This window comes from Pristis pectinata, chromosome 13, assembly GCF_009764475.1.
Source record: "Pristis pectinata isolate sPriPec2 chromosome 13, sPriPec2.1.pri, whole genome shotgun sequence".
Classification (NCBI taxonomy): Eukaryota; Metazoa; Chordata; class Chondrichthyes; order Rhinopristiformes; family Pristidae; genus Pristis; species Pristis pectinata.
In genome coordinates this window covers 17,933,209-17,955,833 of record NC_067417.1, presented here as the reverse complement: position 1 = coordinate 17,955,833, position 22,625 = coordinate 17,933,209, and the positions used below count along the sequence as shown (strand labels likewise).

Sequence of the window (22,625 nt, the reverse complement as noted above, 5' to 3'; positions counted from 1 at the left end):
ATGAGATAAGGTACTATGGTTGAGTAAGTTTGGTTGATGTGGTCTAGCGTACTGGGACATGTCCAGCAGACCAGACCACACACAGAGGAAATGAAAAAAGTACGGCAGGTGGAAATGATTCTGAGCATGATACCTAATGTTAGAGAATTCATGGTTAAGTCCAGAAGGCTGCAATGTGCCCAGGTGGAAGCTGAGCTGTTGATCCTCAAGCTCGTGTTCTGTCTCGTAACAGCGTAGGAGCCACAGGCAGAGAGGTCAGAGTGGGAGTGGGACGGTGAATTAAAGTGACAGGTAACTGGAAGCTCAGGGTCACTCCTGTGGACTGACCGCAGGTGTTCAGCAAAGCGATCAGCCAATCTGTGTTCGGTTTCTCCAGTGTCAATGAGGCGACGTTGTGAACACCGAGAGCAGTTCACTAGATTGGAAGAAATGCAGGTGAATCGACGCTTCTCCTGGGCAAGAATGCTTGGGTCCCTAAATGGTGGGAAGTGAAGAGGTAAAAGGAGAGGTGTTGCCCCTCCTACGGTTGCATGAGAAAGCGCCATGTGACGGGGAGCGATAGGTGGGAACAGAAACATGGACAGAGGAGTTATGAAATGCTGAAAGAGGATGGGAATATGCATCTAGTGGTGGAATCTTGTTGGAGCTGATGGAAATTGCAAAGGAAACATTGAATGCGGAGATGAGTGGGTGGAAGGTAAAGATGAAGAGAACTCTGTTTTTGTTCTGCCAAGAAGAGAAGGGGTGAGAGCAGAGGTTCAGGAAATAGATGAGGTGGGTCATCCATAGTGGACTGAGCTCTCGACTGTATCTCACCTATTTCCTGCACCTCTGCTGTCACCGCTTTTTCCTGCTGGACAGGATTTCACCGTCCTTGTTCCCGCGGTCAAGGCCCGTGGCATTCATGAACTGAGAGCTCATGTTAGAAAATCAAGAGAGCAATTTCAGTCGTGCAAATAGAGATGAGAATGTTGCTCCTTCATGGCAAGTGTTTTGAGGCTTTCTTTTAATATCATTATTATTCATTTTCAGGACTATGGGAAAAAATAGCAAGTTAATTGAATTCATTTTCAGTCTCTACCAAAGAGCTAGTGCAATTCAAATGGGCTGAATGCACCCCTTTAGTGTTGTATCATTCATGATTAACAATGACATTTACGGTGTGTAGGACATTTCTTTTTGTCCTGCATCACTGAAATGAAACAGGTGCCGGGCATTCAACTCAGTAAGTTTTGAAGATTTCACCTAAATTTTAGAGATAAATATACTTTTCCCTCTTGTAAGACCATAACTCTGTGAAGGAATGGACATAAGTTTAATTATGAGTTTGGTGTCACTGCAATGCTTCAGCTGCACGTTCTTGGGGACAAAATATGTCAACATCTCCATGCAAACATTGACATTAGGAACAGAACCCAGAGCAATTCCATGCAGCAGAGCAGTATGATTTGTGATCCCTTCCCCATTTGAGGGAATGGCACAGATTATTATGAGGAGTACGGTCATTTTGCACAGGGAGGGAAAGAAAACCAGCCAGCAACTTCTTGTGGTTGATTATAGAACTGTAGAGATGCAAGTCTGGGCAAAAGACACAACTCTGAACTCTTGTTCAGGAAATGGCACATGGTGTAGAGGAACAAGACAGAAAGCAAATTTTATTAGTGGGGGGAATGTTAAAAAGAACGTGTTGAAATGCACATCCAGAGCACTGGATACATATTGGGAACATGCACTTCATTATTTTTTGAAAAGACAAACCATGTGATGCTGTGCTGTCTGCTCAGTGGAAATGCTAGTTCTATTTATACTGCACCTAATCAAGACACTCATTAAATGACTGAGATTCAGACTATCTCACTGTACAGAATTGCTCTGGGTTCTGTGTCTGCAATCAATATTTACATCCTTTGGATACTGACAATATCATGGTACCTTAAATAAAAGCAGAAAGGCTGCCCTGTGAATGATGGCAAAATTCACAGCATTTCACTGAACATTGGTCACAAATGTTGCTCTTTGTATTCTCTTAGATATTGTGGTAACTATGAAATGTTCTCACCTAAAGTCAATGTGCAGTATCTGTTATAAATGTTTTGTTTGCTCTTAGTTGATTTACAAGAGATCAAAGAACTCCGCCTTGGGAAAAACTCGAAGGACTTTGAGCAGATTTCAAAAGATCAAAGAGACAAATACAGCGATGATGTCTGCTTCACAGTGTTCTACGGCTCTGAGTTTGTTTTGAACCATCTCAGTTTGGCAGGTAAGTGCTCGAACCAGTTCAAAATAATTCACCATCGTTGTCATTGTTCTTGAGTTCTGGATCAATACAATGAATCCATTCACCATTTTGAAGATTAAAGCTGAGTTATTGACAGAGCATCTTGATAGGAAGAGCAGAAACCTCTGGGAAAGAAAAGCTTGATGAAAATTTGGAAGGCAAATGTTGTTCAAAATGATGAGAATTCTAGGTGCTTTAATCCGCTTTCCTCAAGAGTCTGCAGTTTCATTAACATGACTGCATCTGGATTACTGTTCTGCATTTGTACATATTACCCATCCCTAATGGGTGATGTTGAACTGCCTTGTTGAATCACTGCAGTCCTTCTGGTGAAGGTACTTTCATAATGTTGTTGGGTAGGGACTTCCAGGATTTAGAACTAGCGTCTTTAAAGAAATGGCAATATATTTCCAGGTCTGGAAAGTGTGTGACTGGAGATGACCATGCAGGTGGTAGGTGTTTCCATGCCAACATCTTTTTCCGAACTTCCAAATCCACAACAGCTAAAATACTTGCTGTGGATTTATTTGATGCCCATTATTTTAAAATAAATAAGGCATTAACTTCACAAAATGGGACAGATGTCACCTAAACTATATTGATTTTTCAAGTGACTATGTTAAAGCTCTCCACTATAAAGCTTGCATCCTGAATAACAGCTATTTTAGAGTTGCTAAAGAAATCAAACCAAAGGAGTCCATTGATCCTGCTGTTTAGATTGTTTTTAAAATAATTGTCCTTCTGTTAGATAGGTGAAACTTGTTAAGAAAGATGGCATTTGAAATTACATCCTACTCATTCTCAAACTATTTCCAAAAATATCAATTTCAAAAGTGTCTTGCTTTAATACGTAGGTATATCATATCCATAATTAGATTTTCTATATAATTCACACCATAAACCAGAACTGCATAGAATTATTATGGGTTAGGTCTTTATTGCTCAGAATATAATTCATATCAATACTTACTAACTAATGAAAGAAAGAATGAGAGACATAGACAGACAGAGAGCACATGCTTGCAATCAACTCCAGTAAATTACAGCGTTGCTATTCTTCCTTTAAGTGCCTATGGGTTTCCTCAGACCAAGTACTAAATAAAACTGAAGAAAAATAATTATTGTATTACCAAAGTTTCCAACATTCCTGCATCAGAAGGATAGCAAGGTCGAAGCTTCACATAGCTTGTGAAGTCTGCCATTTTAACCAAGCTTTACAAAAGGAATCTGCCCTTAAAAATATATAGGAAATTCTTCAACTTATAATATAGGAAGGGAACAAAATCTTTCCCTTGTCTCTTTCGTTTTAATTGATCACATTGATTAAATAAACTTTTTCTCTTAATCTAAATTTACGGCTCTTTCTCTTTGTCCGTACAGAAAGAGTTAATCGGAAATATTAGTTCCTGGTCTTGCAGTAACTGAATCAAACTGTGTTGGTGATCCCACTCATTTAAATTTAGATTGCATGAAACAAAAATAGTTTCTATCTGCAATCCAATTATACTTCACGAAGGTAAATTAATTTAAAACCAAACACTATAACTTAGAATTTTGACTTCAAGACCGCATCTTATCTATTACGATGTTAATCTTTCACAGCTGTCAAAAAGTCCTATCTCAATTAAAAACTTTAATCTTCTGCCTTTAGTTCAAATTTCCTTCTAAGACTGTACAAAGTTGAACACTTCCAAATACAATGACAAGATCACAAAAGGTTAACAGCCTTCACCTCTGCAGAGAAGAGTTGCTGAACCTAAACAGCCTATGATTTTTACAGAGGTACTTTCAAGCATGGAACGCCTAGGCAAACAGTCAGACACACTTTCATACAAACAGAATCTAGATTCTCTTCACTCACGCCTTTTTATGTTTCATCCTTCTTAGCACACTCTTAAAATACGCCTACCAGCTTTTCATTTCCTTACTCAGTCTCTCTGTATTTCTCAAGTATCTCATACAAACTTCATACCAAACTAAGTTGCAACATATTAAAATTTACAGAGCATTCACACAATATAAATCAGTTAGAAAACAAAATATTAATTGTTTTAAAGAATTATGTGGGAAGGTTAGCGTACAACATAACCATACACAATTCAACGAAATTTTAAAACGCGTGTTGTAAACTCTTGATCATGTAGATACGCCCATTTCAACCAAACCTTCAACAGCCTCCAAACTTTCTTACTTTCTAATCTACAATCTCCAGCAGAGCTCAGATTATAAAACCTGTTTGCTGTCCAATGCATCAGCTTTGCTGCAATGTAACAGTCTCCCAGGGACATCTTCACTTCTGAGCCATTTGTTGCCATTTACATGTGGAATATATATTAGACTTCTCCTTTAGAGCTTTTGCTTCCTGATAGTCATTTAAAAGGAATTTAACTTCAATGACCACAGGACCACATTTCCATTGTTTTATAGCTCCATTGGTGGGAGCCTTGTCCTGTTTGTCTTCCAAATGAATACCTTCTCAACACCCAAGCTTCTCTCATGCATAGGTCTCACAGATCAAATCCCAACATGCCTTTTTTTGCAACAGAACTATGATCATTTTGAACCACTGTAGGAGATTGTCTCCTGCCAAGTTATTTTGATCCAACCGAACTCCTTGTGTTTTATTATAAACAGGTCATAAACTGTTAGCAAATGCTTCTGTGTGTTCCTCTTTCCTCCTAAGCTTCTCTAATATGTTGCTGAGTATTGCCTGAGTTACCAGATCTCAGGCAAATAGGGGAAAAGATTTGTCTGCTTTTTAGTTTGAATGTGCCATCCAGGACTACCCCATCCAGACTAAAAAGCAGATAAATCTTTTAGTCAGGTCTGTCAAAACTCTGAAACAAAGCCATAATTTCTAAGTGCAGGAAGTGTCCTTCGAGTATTTCCTCCTAATTTGAAAATTCCTAAGTCCCCTCCTTCTTCCCTTAATTGTGAGGGAGGAAAAGGTTCATCATAATTCGACACTATTGGGTCTCTCACAGCCTTCCCCCACCACCACCCACTCTTGCCAGTTACCAGTGTTGCCTTACTGTGCTGTACTAGACATGTAAATCTTTGCTTTGTACAACCACTGCCCTTCCCTTCACCTTCCATAACTTCATAGAATATAGAACATAGAACATTACAGCATGGTACAGGCCCTTCAGCCCACAATGTTACGTCAACATTTTATCCTGCTCTAAGATCTATATAACCATTCCCTCCCACGTAGCCCCCCATTCCTCTATCATTCATGTGTCTATGTAAGAGTATCTTAAATGTCCTTAATGTATCTGCCCCCATAACCTCTGCAGGCAGTGCGTTCTATGCACCCACCACTCTCTGTGTAAAAAACTTACCCCTGACATCCCCCTTATATCTTGCTCCAATCACCTTAAAATTATGTCCCTCCTGTTAGCCATTGTCGCCCTGGGAAAAAGTCTCTGACTGTCCACTCGATCTATGCCTCTTATCATCTTATATACCTCTATCAAGTCACCTCTCATCCTCTTCCTCTCCAAAGGGAAAAGCCCGAGTTCACTCAACCTATCCTCATAAGACATGCTGTCCAATTCAGGCAGCGTCCTGGTAAATCTCCTCTCCACCATCTCTAAAGCTTCCACATCCTTCCTATAATGAGGTGACCAGAACTGAACACAATATTCCAAGTGTGGTATAAGCAGAGTTCTATAGAGCTGCAACATTACCTCGTGGCTCTTGAACTCAAACTCCCTACTAATGAAGGCCAACACACCATACGCCTTCTTAACAACCCTATCGACCTGCACGGCAACCTTGAGGGATCTATGGACATGGACCCCAAGATCCCTCTGTTCCTCCACACTGCTAAGAGTCCTGCCATTAACCTTGTATTCTGCCTTCAAATTCAATCTCCTGAAGTGTATCACTTCACACTTTTCCAGGTTGAACTCCCTCTGCCACTTCTCAGCCCAGGTCTGCATTCTATCAATATTCTGTTGTAATCTACAGCAACCTTCTACACTATCCTCTTCTGCCTTTCTTCCACCACATATGTAATGCATGCCATACCTCCAGGTGCCTCTCCATAATGCAGACTATATCCCTCTGCCCCTGTAAGTTATGGAGCAGTTCATTCTCTTCCTCACATGCTGAGTGAACAGCACTTGTTCCAGGATTCACACAGTGTTCTTGCAGTACCCAGAATGCTGCCTGTAAGTCTTGAAACATTGGACTCTTTTCTCCCCCTTTCCTATCCACTTTTTTTCCTGCAATTATCTGCACTGGTCTGGCAAATCAATGGTTTCCACTTCTAAGTCACTGTACCACCTCTCCACGTTTTTCCTCTCTTCTTCTGTCTCCTGTCTGGTCTTCAGTAATTCTTTCACCATCATGCTATTACTGCATGCTTTTCCCTGCAGCCTTTTATGCTTCTCCTGCAACTCTCTCTATTATCATTGCTGCTCCTAGACTATGTGTTATTTCCTAACTATATGGTAGCAACCACATAGATTTTATCCATTTTCAATTTTTAAAGCCATAAAAGTTCCCTCCCAGTTCTCAGGATGAGATGAAGCTGCAATGACCTGTACTCATCCCTCATTCGTAGGTAAGTTCTTACCTGAGTGCTGTCTGCAATATCTTTCATATTTTCCATTTTATCCCTGTCAGCCCTGCAATATCTTTCATATTTTCCATTTTATCCCTGTCAGCCCTCATGTTGGATATTACTGAGAGGATGAACCCACACCTCCCCTCTAACAATATAATCCTTGAATTCAATATGGACCTATCTGGATAGGATAAGATTGATCAAGGCTCATAAAGCAATGAGGCTGGGTTCTTTCAATAGTTTATTGTACTAGAAACACTAATACACTGTCCCTTTAAAACTGAATCCTGCTGACAAAACTATTCTTTAATACATTTTGTGTTTTAGCTTGCTTTGACTTCAAACACCAGTCAGCACTCAGAGGACACTGTATCCATATGTACAATCTGTCCCTTGTGGCCCATGTTTGCTGCTAAAGCAAGATATTGATGTAACCCACCCTTTCTGATTGTATCGTCCATCCCTTTCTGCAAATCCACTTGATTTAATCGTTTCCCATCCTAGGTCAGTGAATAGTCCACTATTGTACAAATGTATTTTGATTTGGAAAGCTTTGAGAGGTTGGTGAGTGGGTTTTACTCCAATAACAGTTTTGATGCTAACATTTCCAAAGCCAATGGGGATAAATCTAGACTTCAGAAATCTAGAGCTGTGGTTGTTACATTTCATATTCAATTGCAAAACTTGTTAAAAGCTTGTCATTCACAGTTTCTTTGGCTAGTGTGTTCATAAAGTCAGTCAATAGCATCTGTGTCTCTATATAAATAAGACCTTATTCAGCTCGACATGCGTTTTAAAAGTTCATTTACAGGTCCCAGTAATTCCTTGCAGTATACTGGGTTGATTCATGAGCATACATTGCCACACTGTCATTACAGCACAGCTACATGACTCCTTTTATATCAATTTACTTTGAGTTAAATGCATTCTTCTTGCAGGTCTCACTATGGTTGTAGATGAACTGACTGAAGAAAACATGGACAAGAGTTTCACAATTGTTTTCTATTTCTATAGCTAATTCAAAAGATGAAGCTTCCAAATGGGTAAAGGGACTGGAAATCCTCTACAAAGAAGCTCAAAATGCACCAACACCCTTACTAATAGAAAGGTAGAGGAATGCATGTTGTGTTTAAGTTGCTTCACCCATTGTTGTTCTGTACAAACAAACCTGAAACAGTACCAAACATTGCAAATGTCGTTTCAATACACATTTATGGCTGGAAAAATTGAATCAATTTGCACCTGCCGTAAAGCAACTTAACCTGAGTTAGATCATGCTAGCAATCATTTCTGGATGAAATCATGCCTATTGGGAAATTAACTTGGACACTATCATGTATAATTCATCTTAGCTTGTCTGGCACTTTTCTGGCATTATTCCCGCACTATATGTTTCATCCTATTCTAACAAAAATTGGATCTTTTGGGTGCAAACTATTGAACAGACAAAATGAACTAGGAGCATACTGCAATGAGTTCAGTGATGATTAGGGCTTCATTCCAACATCAATGTCCTGCACACAGCTTCTGCTAGCCTCAGCGTTCAATGATCAGGATATTTGACACCTCTCCACTGGTTCAAGTCAAGTTTATTGTCATGTGCACAAGTCTGGTGAAGTACAAATGCAGTGAAAAGTTTGCTTGCAGCAGCATCACAGGCACATAGATTCAGACAACACACAGAACATAAATTATACATAAATTGTACATAAGCTATACAAGACAGTGCAGAGAAAAGGATGTGTAAAACAAGACATTAGTGCAAAAACACAATTAGAAACAAGTCCATGATAGTGAAAGAAGTGGTCTGAAGTGTTCCATTACTGAGGTACGATTACGGTTGTGCAGGTCAGTGCAAGAGCCTGATGATTGTAAGAAAGTAACTGTTCCTGAACCTGGTGGTATGGAACTTCAGGCTTCTGTACCTCCTGCCCAACAGTAGCAGCGAGAAGAGGGCATTGCCCAGATAGCGAGGATCCTTGTTGATAGATGCTGCCTTCTTGAGGCAATGTCTCATGTTGATGCTTTTGATGTTGGGGAGGGCTGTGTTCACTACTCTCTGCAACCTTTTGCGTTCCTGTGTGTTGGAATTGCTGCACCAGGCTATGAAGCAACCAGTCAGGATAATTTCAATAGTGCATCTATCAGAAGTTCATTAGAGTATTTGGTGAAGTGCCGAATCTCCTTAAGCTCCTAAGAAAGTTGCTCCATCACTGGTTGCAGCCTGCTTATACTGTACATATTTGAGCTATCTGTGCCTCAATGATCCAGTAGTGATGTGGGCCACTCATGCCATGGGACTCAATTGCCAAGTTCCCCCCCCCCCCCATGTTTTTCCTTATCTCCCTAGCAACCTTTTATGTGGCTGTTTTGTGACAGCTGTGGGGAGAGTTTCTTTAATGTCCAACACTCTTCCCAGTGATCAACACACCAAAACTGTGGCTTTTGGAAGGTTCTGAGGCAGCTCTCGTCTGGCATTACATGATTTTGGATCTAGGTCACGCTGCTTTTAATCTATTGTTGGCCAGTTTTATGATATCATCTGGGAGATCTAAATGAGTATTAGTGCAGCACATGTTAAACACACCAAAAATGGGTGAAATCCAGTTTTTAGACACTAGGGTGCTGCGTACTGGTTTTCTCCTATATAAAACTTATTAGAAAAAAAATAAAATTCATGTTAGAACACCTCAAAAAACTTGAGTGTTCTTAAGAGTTTCAGGAAGTGTTGTAAGCAATGAATTGCAGTTTGATGCTGCACTGCTTGTAATTCCTGGTACAGAGTCTGTGACATCACAAGGCCTCTTTTGCTGCCTTGTAATTTGCTGCCGGAAGTGTATTAGTGAGAATGTAACAATGTTTTTGTGACTTTATTTCACTCACATTTCTTTTCTTGTTATTTTCAGCTGGCTGAGGAAGCAGTTTTATTCTGTGGACTGCACAAGAAGAAACAGGTAAGATTCATTAACTTCTTGTGTCTCTTTAACCACAGTGTTAGGCAGATTGGTTGAGTATCCCCCGATGTTGATGGTGGGGATATGGCAATGCAGGTGTCACAGAAGGCCAGGGAAAAATGGGATCTTTGTTGGTCAAGGTTGTCCTTACCTGCCACTGACTAGGCACGTGTCAAAACTGCCACTTAGCAACCAATGTTTGAATGTCTTCCATGTTTTGCTCCAGGCAACTATTGACACCTAACTCCTGACTAAAGTGAGGTTTTTGTCAAAGGAGTTGTTGACAGCTGGACTGGAAATAACTCCCTGGGAATTGCAGTCACCAGTCTCTGATAATTAGAAGCATCTCTCTTTGTATCATGTGTCACTGCAACCACTGAAAGTTTTATCCTTTGATCCCCATTGGACTCAGGTTTTCTAGGGCTCATTGGTTTAATAGGGTGTTTCAAAGTCCATTTACCTCTCCTCTGGCATTCAGGTCTTGCATACATATCAGGAGGAAGGCTGTGATAAAGTCTAGCATCAAGTGAATCTAATACCATCCAAGCATTAGTAAACAGATTATTCTTGAGCCTTTGCCTGTATACGAAATTGTTCTTAGCTCCTTCCATCACTTCACTGATAACTAAGCAATGGTGGTGGGATGGTAATTGAACAGACTAAATTTATTGTCATTTTGGGGATAAAGTATACTTCATATTATTTGGTAATTCGTTGCAATGTCCTGGAAAATGTTCCATTCTTAATGCCCTCTTCTCAACAGTTCAGCTGAGAAATCACTAGAACCCATGCTCTTCATAGTAATCATTGCCCACAGACTCAGGTGATTTACCTGTTAAGAACATAATTTATCCAGCCAATTGATATGGTCGGGAATGTGTTGCCTGGAAGCAGATCAGCCATTTGCAACCGAGATGAGAAGTTTCTTTGTTCAAGGAATTGTGAATCTTTGTGAATCCTTGAAATTATCTAATTGTGCCAGTTGTTGAACTGATTTTGCAGTTTACTCTCACTTGGACCAAGGTGTACACGTTGTTTAAGGAATGCAAAACTGACCCAAACTGATAGGAATAACCTCTTATATTTATGGACAATGTCAGGAAATTTGTTGATAACTTTTCAAAGGTTAAACACTTAAACGTGTGCTGTCAATTTGGAAATGGCCGAGCTGTTCTCTGTACCGTATATTAGGAATGGTAATAATTCAGAGTTTTAAAAATTACTTAAACCAGGTATTCTGGAGGATCTACCTTCCCTTACACCTTTGAAATCCATCTTGTTTGGCAGTTTTGTTGCCATCAGGTGCCTCATCTGGGTTTAGGCATAAAATCTCGTGCACTTCTTTAGATCAGTCAACACATGTGGGTCTTTGTGATGCAGGACTCTGCAAAAAGCTCCTTAAAAGAACTGCGTTTGTTTTTTTTGAGGAACAGAGTTTTAATGAAATGGCGAAACTTAGGTCTTTATTAAGATATATACAACTAATTTAACCTTTCTTCTGTATTTTTTTAAGATTATTTTGGATTAGTTTTTACCCTCAACCAATGAGATCGATTGGCATTATGTTTTCTTACTTACCCCTCCATTCACTCAGAGGAATTGCCATACCAGTAGTTTAGTTTTGAGTGTGTGTGAATTACATTGGGGAATAGCCCAAGCTTTCTTACCCACTTGTTTGTTAGTCACTTTTATTTTGCTTTTAGTTTGTTCTAAAAATTTTCAAGTGAATATATTTTTCAAGTTAAGAAAAAAAAGTTATAGGTTCAATTCTCTACTCAAATGCAGGCACAGTCTATCTTTGTAATATAGTGTGTTCTGTTGCTTTGGGCAGAATACAGTGCCATTTTTGTAATGTTCAGTGAAATATTTATGATCCTTTTGAGATAAATTGGTACTGTAGGTTTTCACATGACTGTAGTAGGATTTGCAGCTCTGGAAGAATAGGCATCAGGGTTCACCATGAGTTTGGGAACATTTCTTACTTGCAGTGAAAGAAAGAGGAAGTGGCAGTATATCAGAAAAAGACAGCTGTCCTTCTGGGACCTGTCTTGGGCGTCACAAGATTTATTGGAAATGCCACTTGCCTCCATGCATCCTGGATGAACTATTATGCAATGTTGTTAAAATGCTCCGATATGTTCCCAGTTCAATTTTTTTCCTCAGGCTATTATTAAAATATCCTCAACCTGAAATGCAAGGATAGAATTAATCTGTTCACCTTTCTTGCAAAAAAATGCTTAGGCTTTAACCTATACTTGCTGATGGATATTTTGTCTCCTGCTTTATGGGCTAAATTCCCAGCTCTCACTCCCCAGTCAAAGCCTTGGGGCCTTAGTCTCTAACCTGTGCTTCCTTTACATATGGCTTCTTGGAGTGTGTGATCTGTGAATTTACCTTTCTATTTGTGGCTCCTTTCCCATATGACTGAATAAATTGACTTCTTACATTTTTGCAGCATCTCCCTCAAGGAGTTGAAGCTAATGCTACCTCAAGTGAATTTCAAAGTACCAAACGTGAAGTTCCTTAAGGACAAGATGGGGGTATTTATCCTTTAAACTTGTTCCCAGTTACTGTTTCTTGACAAAATATGATCTAAAGTTGCTTATATTTTGTTTACTCCCTCTTAAAATATATGTTATGTACTTGTCAAAAAAACATACAGAAACTTAATTTTCATTTCCGTCTTGGGTTTCTGCCTTGTATCCGTTGCTGGGGGTGCAAAGTCCAGAACAGAACCTCAAAAATTGCAATCAAGGTTTAGATTTCCCTAGCGGCTTCTAACCAGAGCCAAGTAGGAAATTTTGTACTTCCTCTGCTTTCAAGCTTCAGCCCAAATAAGGTTGAAAATACTGGAATTACTCAAAAGATGGCATCGGTAGAAAGAAAACAGAATTAATGTTTCAGGTTGCAGATCTTTCATTTGGCCTATTTAGGACATTACTAATCCCACTAATATTGCCCTCTGCTAGATTGTACTTGAATAGTTCAGTTGTTGTTCACCTTTACTTTGATGTGTTTAAGGAAAACCCAAAAGGTTTACCGTTAATGATAGGCAGGTAAAGATAGTGCATAGCAGTGGCAGTGTTTGAAATTGGTACAAAGATAAGAGAATTGTAAACAGACTCAGGCTACACGGAAGTCTCATACTGCACAGCATCTCAAACCCACAAGAATCTTGCAACTTAAGTATTTACCTGAAACTTGCCTGCAGAATAGTGCATCCAAAAATGCAGCTATCTGGGAGATATCATCTCCGTTTGCAGGAATTGGATCTGTGCAAATGGTTACCCTGAATTCTTAAAATTAGGCATGACAGTGTGGTAAACTAGATGATACTTGGTGTGCTGGGCCTCCTCAAACACCTTATTTCATTCCCTTAGGCATCACAATCTTTCATCTTAAAAATAAAAGCCAGCTTTATATACTTTGATACATGAGCCATCCAAAATATATTTGTACACAGATCCCTAGCCTGCAGCGCTTAGGATTTCCATTTCCCTATCATCATTGTATTATCTGGAAGAGCTCCTCCATTGTTCAAGTCAGTCATTCCACACTGGGGAGGATTCACACAATTACAGAACACTGAGGCCTCCTGATTTCCTGTGCTCATGGAGCTGTCTGATCTTGCTGTATTCATGAAGGATCCCGGTGTCCTCCAGTGAAGAAACCTGGAGGTGACAACCATGGCTGTCTATAGTGTATCTATTGTCCCTTTTGCAGATCCCAGGCCCATTCCTCTGTGCTGTGCGTCAGTCACTGAATTCAAAGTACAAATGCTGGGGCAATGATAAAATATTGCCTTTGGATCATTCGAACATAATCTTTGAATGTCATTGAGGAGTATTTTCCAGTATGGATGTCAGCCAAAGTCTCTTCTGATTTAGCCCTTTTGCAGATGTTTCAATAGCCACTGTTACTCTTAACATAAGAGTAAGGATTTCATTGATGGATTAATCCTACTGCTATCAACAGTTAAAGAAGCAGAGGAACTAACTCCAAGTATGCCAGCGCTGTTGTAAAGTAGTGATGTTTATGGATTACCCCCTAACTAAACTGTCCAACAGTGCATTAAGAAAACACGATGAGATGGGCATTTTAATTACTCTTTGGATTGGCACATCAAGACGTAGTGCATTTATTGCAGTAATTTGTCTATTGCATTGAGGAATGATTTTGGAAACTGATTTTTTTTCAATAACCAGGGTTCAAAAACATAATTGTCCTTTTACAAATTAGAACTGATACTTGTTCCATACCAAATATAGTCCTTTCTCTCTTGGTGATTTTCACTGCTTTCAAAATTACTTATATAAAGTAGGGTTTATTAATATATTTTTCCCTGTTATATTCCCTAAACTCTCAGCACACCTTTGATTGATACTAGTGATAGAACATCAGGTGTTGCAATTCTCCTATACATTACTATTAAATAAAAGTAGGGCATGGCAGGAGTGGTTTCATTTTGACAAAATGCTTCTCCACTGTTCACGTTTAGAATGGAGTGAGTTTATTACTGAGCTGCTATTGTATTTTCTGTCATTTTGGGTGCCAGTCTATACACAACACTGCCACAGACATACAGGTTCTGAGGCAGGCTCTGTGTGTTATGGAATGGCATCATGCTTGTGCCAGATATTGGAGACTTTTTGTTCAGGAAAGCCAATGTCCGCTTTTTATTTTATGTGAAATAACCACTATCAATGCTTTCAGGACATGGGAAATTCTAAGGATGATCTTAGCTTTGAACAGTTTCACCAATTCTACAAGAACCTGATGTTTGAAAGCCAGAAGATAGTAAGTAAATCTTGGCAAAGTAATTCACACATCTTGATACTTAATTGGTAATTGTAAATGGTTTATTATTGTCACATGTATCGAGATATAGTGAAAAGCTTTTGTCTGCATGCCATCCAGACAGCTCATTCCATACATAAGTACACCGAGGTAGTACAAAAGAAAAACAAAACCGAATGCAGAATATACTGTTACAGTTACAGAGAAAGTAAAGGTTTTGTATATATTACCAGACTTTGCTTACTAATTACTATTATTCTTGTTTATAAATCCCATTTTCTTGTTGTGGAAAAAAAATAAAGAATTAATGAGATGACTTTCAAGCTTCAAAAATAATGTCTTCAGCTAAATTCTATGAATCTATTCATTAATCTTTCCTATAGGTCCATCAGCAGTTTCAGTTATCATAGTATGGCATAGAGTTAAAGATCAGTGGGTACCCAAAACTTCATTTAGGTCCCACCCATTCACAACTATCTAAACTCATTGAACCTTAAAACTCTCCAATTATTTCTAAAGTAATTGATTTGATGTGCCTACAATTTTTCATGTTTTATTTTAAATATTTCAACTAATTTCAAAATTAAATATAGCAATCCCTTTCCCGCCTTTGCTACCTCCTTTAATCTGGCAGACTCCAGATCACAGATATCTGTACAGAAGGAATTGGTGTCATTTCCAGTTGCATCAAATAGAAAGACCACACAATCAAACCTGATCCACAAGTCAGTACCAAAGGGACAGAAACAGAGTGGGTGAGCAGGTTAAATGTCACTACATTGAGAAACCTTGACTTTCTGCAATTCTCTCCAGCTAAATTGAGCAGATGGGAAGGCTACCCACTTCAAACAGATCCTTTACAATATCAGAATCTGACTTCAATTTTTACCAGGCTGCCAGATTGATGCCAGAAAGTGGAAGCAGCTCAAATAAAATAGTTATTAAGTTATTCCTTCCACTGTCCATGCAGGATCAGTAGAAACAGGAATGGTTTAGACCTCCATACCTTGACTATTACTCATGCCTTATCCCTACCCCTGGTTGTGCAGATCCTCCAGGATGGCCCAACACCCAATCCTATCACCTAACCTACTGTTTATCTTAAGACTGCATGATTTCCCAGCATTATCTGCCCTGGAAAAAGATAATTGGGGCTTGGGCATTATACTACATGGGCCTCATTTCTTTGGAGGAAGCAAGTATTAAGCTATATTACACACCACAGCCGCCAACTAAATTTGGCTTGCAGTTAAAATCAAGGCTCACAATATAAGGTAATGGATAGTAGTCTAATTTATAGCATTGTAGTTATTGTCCACAATTTTATTTAGGAAAATGTATAGCAGAATTGCACAAGTTAATAAAAAAATCTATCCTGTAAATTCTGACTCTCTATGGTATAGTTCCATTCTTTATAATTGGTGTTCATATTGACATATTTCTTGGTTGGCATACAAGCATTTAAAATAAATATTAAAATTAAAATTTGTTACTCAAATTACTTTTTTTTCCAGATTCTTGAGACCTTTAAAGTAGAGGGATCTGTATTTATTCTTGGGTAAGCAGAAACATTTTTTTATGATTGTGGTAATGGGAATTTTCACTCCAATAAAGTGCTGAATGTTTGAGGACGGCACAGTGGTGCAGCAGGTAGTGCTTCTACCTCATTGCTGCATTGGTGTAGGTTCGATCCTGACCTCCTACCATGTCTAAATGGAGCTTGAACATACCCCCTGTGACCACGTAGGATTTTCTTGCGTGTTCTGGTTTCCTCCCACATCCCAAAGATGGTCAGTTAACTGACCACTGTTGTTAATGAGTATCTATGAGCGAATAGGTTACTTGGGAATAACCAGGGAAATGGGATTGATGGCATTGTTCTGAGAAACATCATTGGACTCAATGGGTCAAACAGCCTCCTCCGATGCTGTAAGGACATTTGAGAATATGAGATCGTAGGGTCTTTAGATCACCAGTATAGATAATAGAACTGTTTAATCTGAGTTAACTAATCAATGCAGATAATAAAATTATGGACTCTCCATCCTATCAGCTGTTGAATTAATTTAAAGTTTTTATGTCATCCGCCTGACCTGAAGACAATTACAAATTTTGATCAACCTTTACATGGAGACCATTTTATCCATCACTGACCTGCTCGATTTTATCTTACTGTATTTAGAGATTTCCGGTTGCTTCTTATGACTTAAGAAGCATTTTCAGTCTCACTTGTCAAGTTGACTTGGTGGCTTTGGACTCCTCAGTCTCCTCGGAGAAATAGAGAGCCCAAAACCAATCCCTAAACACCTAAGTACCCTCATCTCCCAAAATTTCACCAGTGTCTCCAATTGCTTTGTTTCCTTCAACGAATTGTTAAACTTACTCACTTTCTATCTTGACACTTACGAGAAAATGTCCTGCAATTAATTATGTTATGCCTTTTACATCTCAAGATACCCCAAACCACTCTGCAGCCAATTAAGCACTTCTGATAGACAGTTACTGTTATTTTGTAGGAAATACTGCATCCAATTTGCATAAAAGATCCAAAAATGTAGAATGTTTCAGTGATTTGTTTGCAATGTCAAATGTTCATCAGTATACCAGGGAGGTCTGCTCTACTCTTTGTTTGAATAGAATGTGGAGTTTCATATAGCCACATGAGAGATCAAATGGCTTCTCAAGTTAATGTTTCATTCAGAATTTGGCATCTCTGACAGTGTAACACTCCCTCTTAGTGGCACTGCAGAATCAGACTAAAGGTTGTGCACATGTCTCTGGGTGGGATGCAGGGTCCCAATAATGAAAATGCACTATTCCCAGAAAACAAAATTCACAAAAATTATTGGGGGTATCTTGCAGTGTAGTGTTATATCCAGCTCATATCACAGTTACCATTAATGAACATGGTTTCTCTAACTTTTACCTTTGCTTCCTACCCGCAGAAGAACAGATAAACCCACTGCTTCAGTTTTGTACCTTCATGACTTCCAACGGTTTCTGCTCCATGAACAGAAGGTAATAGTAGAATAATCTCTTTTGGCAAGAAGCACGAAAGAGGATCGAACTTGCCTTAAAAATAGATTGGATCTGACTTAAAGTTATGAACAAGTTGAAAATTAGACTAACGTATTCAAGGCCAAGTACATATTTGAAGAGCAACAGTTGTCCATGCAGTAAAGTCAAGTACTAAATCTACCAGCAGTACAATGATTTCAGTCTGCCTCCCAACTGTAAACAATGAAATTCAGGTGACCGAAGATGAAAATTGGACTTGATCCCTGAGCTGCTGTAAAATTGGCAGCCCTAAAGAGGGGGAAACCTTAGCTCAGTTTATATCCATGTAGGACCAGAACCCCCACCCTACCTGTAGTGTCCTTCCTGTCCACCAATAGGTGCTCTGCTGAGCAGCCTAATGAGTGGCTCTTTAAGTGATTATTGGTGGCTGCTCCTTAAACAGAGGAGCATTTGTTTGTTCCAAAGATATTTCTGCCGAGTTATGTGAAGCATTCCAGGATCAAATCCTCGAATTGTGAGGAAGTGGCACTAACTGCTATACCTCCATCCTAACCTATTGGTGATCAATACTGTTGCATGAATTGACCTTGAAGTCAATGTCCTTGATGTGAGCTTTCATTCTATGAACTGGTAAGCTTGACCCTTGATTCTTGCACCCCAAGCAATTGAAGAATTGGTGAATATTCAGAAAAATGAAGATTAATTAAAAAAACACTGCAGTTTAATGATGGGTTTGGAAAATCCTCTGTTTTCATGTAACAATAAACATGTAGTTGGGCTTACTTTACTACAATCTTATGTATATCTTTTCCATGATATAGGAATCATGGGCCAGTGATGTTAAGAAGGTTCGGGAGCTGATGACTAGATGTATTTATGACACCTACAGAGAAACAAATGAGCCCTTCTTCTACGTAGATGAGGTATATAATCTTCTACAATATTTTTGTAGATTTAAGTATACATCGTTAACAATCCCAATCCATTTACACAAGTCAACCTGTTCATTTTAAATGATGTCCCATTTGCTGAGTGCTAAGTTAATGTCCTCCTAAAATTTCCTTACTTAGCTGCATTACCTTGTCGTCTTTGAAAACTGCTGAGTGAGTAAGATGACTTGTACTATCCACAAGTGTCTTGCAACTAGTCCAGTAACAGCACAAATCTCTTCCACACAGTTTCCACTTTGTCATTCCTTTCTGACCCTTGGCACCTATTAAACCTTCTAACCAACCATACTCTTAAAACCTGCCAGTTGCATTTGATCAAGGGATTTCCTTGTCACTGAGCGGCATTGATGTTAACAAAGCACAGAGTTCCCAATTCTCTCTATTGTGTGTAGAATCACACAGCACAAGAGAAGGTCATCCAGCCTATCACTCTCATGTCAACTCTTGAAAGAGCTATAAACTCTATCCTGATCTCTTTTGCAGTGTATCATTCATTGAACTCACTCTTAAAATCATTAAGTGCTCTGTTGCCTGGACTGTATTTGGTAGCTTATCCCTAGCTTTAGCAATTCATATACTTAAACAAACTTAAATTTATACTCTATAGTTACTTGTTCATTAATTAGTACGTTAGTTTTCCCCATTTAACTTAATAAAACCTTTCCTAATTTAGAGTACACTGATCAGATTTTGGCTTAACCCACTGAATGGAGGTATAACATCTCCACTCTCAGCTCATAACCAAATTCCGTGTCCTGATTTCTTCTTCCCTCCCTTCTATGACCATAGCTGGAACCTGTGCTCTCTGCTTTACTGGCAGATGTTACAGGGCAGGGAACTACCGCACACATAATCGAATCCTTGTTTTACAGTTCATTTTAAAATAATACACTGATTTGATATTAATAACTTTGGTTAAATAAGAAAATTTGTGAAATGCAGAAATAAAGCTGGCTGGTGGATAGGAGTTTCTCTGCGGAACAGCCTGAATCCAACACTTACACACTATAATGTCACCACGGTTGCAATTGCAGTGCGACGCATTTACTTTGACAGGTTCCAACACAGATATTGAGCTAGGAGTGCACAACGACCTAGAACCTCACAGATATGTGAACAACTTGGTAGCTGCACCAAAATACTCAACAAGCCAGGCAGTATCTGTGAAGAGGGAAGCAGAATTAACATTCCACAAAGCTGCCTGACCTGAGTTTTTCCATTATTTTCTGTTTTATTTCAGATTTGCAGTATTTTGTTTTGATACTAACACTTATTTGCTTATGACATGCTGAAGAAAAATACCTTGCATCCCCACAGTGCCTTTTGTGACCCCAGGATGTCCTAAACATTGTAAAGCCAATCAACTGCCTCCCTGATCCTGATCTGGTCCTGATACAGGGTTTTGACCCAAAACATTGACAATTCCTTTCCTCCCACAGATGCCACCCGACCTGCTGAATTCCTCCAGCAGTTTGTTTGTAACTGCCTCCAAAGTGTACCAGCATTGTAATGAATGAAGTATGTAGAAACTGACTGGGTTTTTCCCCTCTGCATTCACCAACACATGGTTTTCTCCCTTTCACTGTGAAGGATGGAAAGTTGCATGTTTCCCGTGCAGAATTATCAATTGCTTTGTTTGTGGGCCCAATCTTGAGTTTTTCTAATGTCACTTTAAGATCACCTTCTGCATCGATCCTTTATCAGTAATCTACATTATTTACCTGACTGGAGTCTCTGCTCTGAAAGCAATCAACATGCACGCAGTTCCAGTAAAATGGTGTCACATCACTGTAGGAATCTTACCGCAGGTAGTTTCAGTTTTGGGGGCAGTTTCCGCCCTGGAGAGGGTTTAGCAGTGGAGAGTATCAACACAAACAGGTTTCAGCTCTTGCAAAGTTCTAATGAAGGGCATTTGCAGCATTTTTTGGGTTTCAACCTGTGGGATGTTTCGGTACAAGTGTGGTAAGGAGGAACGTTTACTATGGGCTGTAACTATTTTTATTTCCATAATCAACAACATGTTTGGTGTGTCAGAAGAAACCTTGCATGATGATAATTTAATATTGTATTTATCGTAGTCCAAATCAAATTAAATTTTTTCATACAATGGAGGGCGAGTATTGTCTGGAAATTTAGGGTTAAGTTACCAGATCCTAACAGAAAGTAAGCTGATTAGGAGTAGACCAAGCCAATACAAAATTCTTTTTCCAAGGGGTGGCACGGTAGCATAGCGGTTAGCGTGACGCTATTACAGCGCCAGCGATCGGGGTTCGATTCCCGTCGCTGTCTGTAAGGAGTTTGTACATTCTCCCGTGTCTGCTTGGGTTTCCTCCGGGTGCTCCGGTTTCCTCCCACATTCCAAAAGGTGTACGGGTAGGTTAATATGGGTTTAAAATGGGCGGCGCGGATTCGTTGGGCCGGAAGGCCCTGTTACCACACAGTAAATAAAATCTAATTAAAAAAAAAATTTAATTTAATCTATTAAGTTAGTTTCATTCTGCTTGTACTTACTGTTTTGATATTTTGTTATTTGTTCACAGAATTGGAAATGTTTCATATCTCATCGAATCTCTCTGCTGTAGTTTTAGGGTAGCTGGTAAAGTATAGGTTGCAGGAGCATGTTAAAAGATCGCGGGGGAGGTGTCAATTGATATAGAAAGTGCCCAAGGTGTGTTTCACATTTTCCTTGTATGACAACTTGCTGATCTTGCTATGTCCAGCAGGTGGAGGCACAGGGCAGCAAAAGAGGATTAATCAAAATGAAGCAGTGTACCAGGCACAGACTGAGCCAGTTCCTCAGACAGGAACTGTGCAGTGTTAAGGCAGAGAGAGCTATTAAGCCAATGAAAGGGAAACAAACTCAGAGATATCCCATAGGCATAACTGTTAAATGAACAGTTTTAATTAAAATAATTATCTTGGATTTAAATTCTGTGTTTCAGTTTTTTGCTGTAATCCCAGCACAACATGGTAAATATACCACAAGAATATAATTCCTTCATCAGTACTGTTCATCTAAATTTTTACTGGTTTATAAGGAGAGAAACAAAAATAAGATGATAGCAAATTCTCTTTGGTTCTTCTAACCAATGACCACAACTGGACCATTAACAGGAACCTGTTCCTTAAGTTACTACATCAAGTCAGGGGAATCCCAAGTGTTTCCCAGTGTGGAATAAGTGCAGTTCAATAATTGAACACTGACAACAACGCCTATAATGAAATGATTAGCTATAAATCACACTTGGGACTCATGGGGTGTTTCCAGATGTAATCAGTCAAGGAACAACAATTATAGGTTTCTGTGGTCTTTGCTGGTTTATCCTGGATTACAGTGGTGTCTCAGTTCCTTCTCTTGTGTGCAGCTCAAAGTCCAAGGTGGTTTGTAACTGGCTGATGACCAGTCTGAACATCATTCTGACCTCTTTTTGTATGTCATTCTAGATTTGGCCTATTTGGAATCAAACCATCATAGTTTGTGCAACACAGTGTTGCTGCAGGTAGTTCTGCTGCTTCACAGACCCAGTGACCCAGGTTCAGTCCTGATCTCTGGTGCTGTCTTCATGTTGCCCCTGTGAGTGCATGGGTTTTCCCCCAAGTCCACTGCTTTCCTGCTACATGCTGAAGGTGTGCTGGCTGGTAGGGTCTTTGGCCACTGTAAATTGCCCCCAGAGTTGATGGATGAATCAGGGTGTAGTTCATGGTCATACAAAAGATTTCAGGAAAATAAGTTAGGGAATGGGATTGATAAGATTGCTCTGAAAGCCAATCTAGACTCAAAAGGGCTGAATGTTCTTCCTCTATAATGTGGGGAAATATGAGAAAGCCTTCTTTGGGATGACATGTAAAGTAAACATTTTCTGTTCAAATTTTCTTTTTCATTCTTCTTTCTAAACTGAAGAATTCCTCATGTTTCTGTGGACCTTGTAGTGTTGGCATCTCATCTAAGAGGCTGTAATTAACTTGTATCTCATAGATAAGGAATGTTAACAAGCATTTCACCCAGTGGGAACAATATAGCTGATTGTTTCTGCTTTTATCTGAACAAGAACAAT

At 39.3% G+C, this 22,625-nt stretch overlaps 1 protein-coding gene across 1 annotated transcript in view; it reads left to right on the top strand.

The window, feature by feature from the left end:
* Positions 1-22,625, top strand: part of plcg2 (phospholipase C, gamma 2) — a 155,199-nt gene that overhangs the window by 93,844 nt on the left and 38,730 nt on the right. Inside the window, 8 exon segments of the mRNA XM_052028688.1 lie at positions 2,108-2,260; positions 7,866-7,959; positions 9,758-9,805; positions 12,261-12,345; positions 14,519-14,602; positions 16,117-16,160; positions 17,548-17,620; positions 18,442-18,543. Coding sequence (XP_051884648.1) covers positions 2,108-2,260; positions 7,866-7,959; positions 9,758-9,805; positions 12,261-12,345; positions 14,519-14,602; positions 16,117-16,160; positions 17,548-17,620; positions 18,442-18,543 — 683 coding nt within the window.